The sequence below is a fragment of the Morone saxatilis genome, unplaced genomic scaffold, assembly GCF_004916995.1.
Source record: "Morone saxatilis isolate NCDOM2014 unplaced genomic scaffold, NCSU_SB_2.0 Contig19, whole genome shotgun sequence".
In the NCBI taxonomy this organism is placed as follows: domain Eukaryota; kingdom Metazoa; phylum Chordata; class Actinopteri; family Moronidae; genus Morone; species Morone saxatilis.
The window spans coordinates 18699556-18705727 of NW_023339751.1; the positions used below are offsets into that span (position 1 = coordinate 18699556).

At 39.3% G+C, this 6172-nt stretch overlaps 1 protein-coding gene across 1 annotated transcript in view; it reads left to right on the forward strand.

Moving 5' to 3' along the window:
• Positions 1 to 6172, forward strand: part of wdpcp (WD repeat containing planar cell polarity effector) — a 76996-nt gene that overhangs the window by 63545 nt on the left and 7279 nt on the right. Inside the window, exon 17 of the mRNA XM_035663187.1 lies at positions 4748 to 4862. Within this exon, the coding sequence (XP_035519080.1) occupies positions 4748 to 4862 (115 nt within the window). The remainder of the gene's footprint in view (positions 1 to 4747; positions 4863 to 6172) is intronic.

The following is a 6172-nucleotide window of genomic DNA, read 5'->3' on the forward strand; positions in this document are numbered from 1 at the left end:
TGTGTGTGTTTGTGTGTGTACTCCACACAACCAAATGAGGCGAGAGAGGTATTTAACTCCACTGTATAAGGTCAAACCCCTAAGGCTGAGTGTCTGTGTGTTTGTCTGTGAATGAAAATGAGCGTTTGTGTAACTATAAGGCCTGTTTGCATGCAGTTTCTTCTTTTTTTTTTTTTTCTAATGTGATGCATAACACGCACACTCCTCCTCATAAGCCTCTTAATTATGTCCTCGATGATTTACCTCCATCACCTGCAGCATGTCCTATCCTTGGACAACAGCGCTGCAGAGAAAGAGGGAGGAAGGGACAGAAGAGAGAAAGAAAAAGGAGGAATGACAGCAGGGAAAGAGGAAATAAATTAGGAAAGGGAGGAAGGAAGGGGTAAGACAGAAAAGGATAAAATACAATTTAAGAGAAAAAGGTGAAGGACAGACAAACAAATAAACAAAGAAAAGGAAAATCGAAAAAAAGAATATGAATGAGTAAAGAACTTAATTAAATGTATAAAAATTAAAGGATGCATGTTTCCTGTTTTTCTGTTATATTTCAGGTTTTGTCTCTTAACGTCCGGTCACTGTTGCTGGCTATTGTAAAGAAAAGTTGTTGTTTTTTAAAAAGTCCTAATCAGTTCACACTGCCTGCTACAAATTTGACAGAGCTGGGAACACGCCAAATGGCAACTAGCTGGTGAACAGTGGCGCAATCAGCAGCTAAAGAGCCTGATATGATTGATGATGTTGCTCTAATAATATACCAACACATTCTGATCCGTCACTACAACTATTATAGCTGTAACATATATTGATATTGGTTGATATTTGTCAGTCGATTTCTTCTAGGTCTGGCAATCTTTAACACTGTATGTCATATTATAAAACTGGTCAGATATTTGATCAAATGTAGGCACAAGATAATCAGCAGAAGATATCTGCTTATGCAATGCAACGCATTCCCACTTCTGGTGTAGACAGGAAGCAAAAGACACACACACATGCAAATCAGCCATCAACATTTAACATGGTAGATAGTTTGAAAGCATGTTTGGAAACACACACACGCACACACTCAAGAAGAGGATATTGACACTGTGTCACAGTCAGTGGTGATGGTGGTTAAACTGATGCCCCTCTCTAAGTGTGTGCGAGGGGGTATGTGCTGTACAAGCAGACAGAGCATATTAACAGAGCAGAAAAGCCAGGTCATAAATAATGAGTGGCTCGCTTCAAGCAGAGGGCTCTAGTGAACAGGTGTCTCGCTTTACACACACACACACACACACACACACACACACACATATACTCAGCCTCTGGCATGGCCATTACACACCAGTAGGATCAGCTCTGGCTCTCAAGAACATACTACTCTATACTTCTACTTTACTATATTCTAAATAATTTAAGAATTTTAAATATTGTCCTTTTACTACATTTGTCTGACAGCTGCAGTCACGTATTTTTTTGATTAAGATTTTACATAAAAACACAAGCATATAAAATGATATTTAGCACATAGATTGAAGCTTGGAAGGATAGATTATTGCGTGATTTTATGTGTTGTTGTGAGTCCAGCTGCCTCACAAGCTTACCAAACAGAGACCCCCCCCCCTATAAAATTCTCATGTTTTCTTTTAAATAAGTTTATAAGATTAGACAAAAGTCCAAGAAATACAATACAGACTAATGTATACAGAACTTCTTTTTGTTTTTTTCATCTTTCCTATCCCACTAGTCATCTCATCTCCTCAGATTTATCTTGTGACCCTTTGGAGGGTCCCAACCTCTAGGCTGGGAATCACTGGACTAAACTACCAAACTATATATAAAGTTTTATATAAAGTAGCTCCACCTCACCCAGCTATGACAACAAAATGCTGCTTGCACATTGATGCATTAGTCATAATCTCTGAATGTCATATATGATAATACATCACTCAGGTGAGTATTTTTACCCTGTGGTATTGGTAGTGTTACTTAAGTAAAGGATCTCCTTCTAGTTTGCTTTGGTGAAGTTTAGTTTATCTAAGTTTTGTTCCACAATGATAAAGCATACAATACAATAATAAATTACGTTATTTTGGTTTTACTTGAATTTATATTTTGTAAAAACTGAAGAATAATGAATGTCATTATTAAAACAAATCCAGAAGCTTGTCAAACATGGCTCCTCAAAGTGACACAAGCAAACAAAAAACTAATATTTGTTCTCTGATAAATATTTGTTCTCTCTTATAGTGTGTGTGTCTAACAAATAAGTCAGTATCAGCATTACTCAGTGGAGAATTCAGTCCTAACCTACAGTTCTTCCTGCGTGCTTTGCAAATTAATCATGATGATACCTGCTGTCGAAATGCAAATAGCATCTACATTTACAATTCATAACTGTGTTTGTAAAAGTGGCAGTTCCTATTTATTTGAACACATAAAGTCAGAGTCCTTCCGCATTGACTAAACATAGACTTGTGTCATCAGTCATGCGCTTTTTCCCACAGTGCAAATTTTCAGTTTGAACACACACAACAGGACGAAATTTGTTTGTTCTCAGTCATTGTCACACACTAAAAGTCAAATTCAGAATGGCCCTCGGAGACATGTGTTTGTGTAAATATGTGTACAGTATGTGTGCAGTTGGGTGTGACATGGGCGATAGGTCACACTGAATCCTGCATGAACTGAACATTTGTTAGTTCATGGCTGGATTTGCTTGCAGCTCTGACCCCAACAGCACAGAGTAATTACTTGAAGATCCCCTCCCGACATGTATTAAGACATGTATACAAATACTCTGCTTGGAACAATAATGCGTGTCTTGTATGTTTTTTTTTCTGGGGAAAAAAAGTATACTTTTCAATTTTTAAAAAGGCATCTACTCCTTCTACCTAAATAAAAAAATCTGAATCTATGAATATGCAAAGTTTTCCTGCTGGACACAAGATGTCTCCTACTTCGCTGTAAAGTCCATTCTCAGTGCACTGGCGGCTTCAAGTTTCTACATCACAGTTGTATAAATTGTATACTGGACCAGCAGAGTGTCGTTTTTATATTTCAGTTTTTGCACAGATAAACATATGGAATAAAACCTGTTAACTACTGAGCTTTAAAGATGCTGGTAGATTGATTTTGTTACCTTTGGACAGAGCCAGGCTAGCTGTTTCCAGTCCTTATGAGAAGCTAACTGGCTGCTTGCTGTACCATCTTATTTAACAGACAGAAATGAGAGTGGGATCGATCTTCTCATCTAACTCTCAGCAACAGAGGGAATAAGAATATATAATACTTTTCCTCAAGGTCAGTTGGCTTTAGCTGTGGTACTCAGGATTCTTTGCTCTGCTGGTTTTCATCTGAGCCATTTAATCTGACACTGTTTTACACCTGGAATTAGCTGCAATTAACTGTCTGGTAGCACAGAAAACCAACCAGCTGTGGTTTTCTTGAGGAGCAGGAGTGAAATTAGCTGATCTAGGCCTTCGCCACCCTGGATTTCACGTCCTAAAAATCATAGAAACGAGTTGATTTGCTTTGAAAAGAAGAAACACTGGAAAGAAGATCATATTTTATGATATTGTTGGGATGATTTTTCACTTGTTTCCTAAAAGATGACTCAATACCAGATCAAGTGGTTCTTTAAGGTGGACGTCTTTTGCGGTGCATCAGCGTCAGTCGTAGACTTGGAATCAGATTGGGCAGAGGCACCGTATTTCTATGCTCCTCTTCTCATATTTATCTGCATCCATTGTAAACCCCAGTGAACAGATTCTGCCTTCGCTTCTACACATAAACACACAATAGAGGACACACATTTCAGCTTAGAAATGGTCCCTTTTATAACAGCATTGGAAATCGCTTATAGCTCTCTGGCTGACAAGTGTGTTGATTTGGGTAGATATGGCATTGTGAGAGGCAGAGTAGTGAACAAGTGCGAGGGAAGGCCTCTTTCTCTTCCTCTCTATCTCTTTTTCTTTGGAGTAGCGTTTTGCCAAGAGGAGAAGCCAAGTTGTTTGCCTGATCATTCTGTCTCCCCCTCACAAAGGCTGATGTGACTGCAGGGCCTTTCAATGGGCAAAGAGACAAGAGCCTTATCTGAAGATCCACTTCTCCACCTCCTCTCTCTGCTTTCTTGGTCGTTATGGTGAAAGCCTGTTAGCTTCGGTGTGTGTTGAAGGAAACCAGCATTTGTTTCTTTTCCCCTCTCAGCTCTGTTGGTTGCTCTGTTCTCACAACCTCCATCACTGCTTGACTTCTTGTCTCAATTCTAAAAACTTTACTGGCATGACGTGTTTATCAGGAACAAAATTGTCAAGGCATGACATCCAAATTGGCAAAAGCCTACACTCACGTAAATGCAGCTTTTGACATGAACCATATAGAGATGACATTCTGGGGCTGAAAAACAGACAAGGTGCTAATCTGTGCCAATAAATGTAATAGGCCAGCACTTTGATCTCACCGAGATCTTCAGGCTTTGTCAGGTAAACAAAGAAGGGCGTGCAATATAGAGGCAAATTACAAATTAAAGGAAAAACCAGAATAAATGAGTTGGAAAGCGTAATGATTGTAAATGCTTCCATACAGGATATGAGGGGTCAGCAAATAGTTTGATAAAAATTATATTAATCATCTGCTGTGGCCTTCGCAGTCACCAGAAGACAACGGTGGTAATAATTCAAACCGGGTCGTCCTTTTTATTCCATTCTTAAGTAAAAGAAAACTGTTGCTCATCCTCGTCTCTGTGTGTGTTTGTGTGTCCTAGAAAATCCTCCGAGAGGCAGAAATGTTGTGTTGTGTGGTTCCAGCTTCACAGACAGACAGACAGACAGGAACCACAGTGCAACCGGATCTTCGTACCCAGGCACGCCCACAACACAGTGAGTTACATGTACTGTCTGTGTGTGTGTGGTAAAGTTTGTTACAGATCAGTATTTATTTATGTTTTCATTATTACTGATGAACACTCACTCACACACACACATAACAAAAGAACACCACACCAACACACACACAGACACACAACACACACACACAACACACAACACACACACACACAACACACACACACACACACAAACAAGGTTTAGGTTAAGGCTTGGTTAGGTTTACACCTCAAAATCATCTTGGTTGTGTTGATGAATGTCACACAATCTGTGAAACAGTTACAAATAGTATAAACTATCTGTAGGTGGATTACTAAATGAAGTGTTAAAACAACATTGACATATCATCCCATTTTAAGTTGATATAGTGAACTTGTTAGGCAAACAGTTGCTTATTTTAGCACATCAGCAGTTACGAGAGCATCATTATCATGTTATTTTTGTGTTGTGTCCACCATATGAATGTAAGTCCTATATTCACTTTTTTGTAGCTGTGTTTTTAGTCCTCTAACTCTTTGAGGGAAATATCTGGTTCTTTAGCTGCTCAATTGCTCCGTATGTTCACCCAGCTAGTCTTTAATTGAGTCTGTTTGCCCGTTTAGGTGCTGAGCCAGGTAGTGTGAGGGGTGCAGGTTATACAGGCCTGCTGCATGCCGAATCACAATGCAATGAGAATGATGAGAGTGAACCAAAATAGTTAAGTTCTGGCCCATACAGACTAAACAATGAACTGAAACTCACTGTAAAGCTTTCACAATTGTCTTTCAATGCATTGTTATTATAAAAGTACTGATTAAAGCCGCTTTAAATAAAAACACAATATTTAGTTCAACTTGCTATAAATGAAGCCACAGACAGATTTTGTGCAGATGATTCACTGTTTTACTGTTAGTCGTACATGTGATCTCCTCTCCCACAGTGATTCACCATTGTCTGTATATGAATTGCATGAGAGCGTCTGTGGCCAAATGACCCAGCTGCAGCCTAAAAGCCTTCACTCCCAGTGACATTTCAAATGTCAAAGCCACATCAGTTCCGGGTCTTACGCTTCCAGCGATCCCAACACTGAACCGGGAGCCACATTTAAAACTCCACCAGAGTCCATTTTCACCATGGTTCAGTCTCCAGAGTGCAGACGAAACTCACTGTTTCAGAGTGATTGTTTAATACACTCGTCTACATGAATGACATGTTGAAACAGTGTGACTAAAGACGCACTGAAAGCATCCCTCTCTTTGTCCCTGCCTGTCTTACACACACACAAACAGATACATACAAATATAGCCATCCACGTCTCTATTATT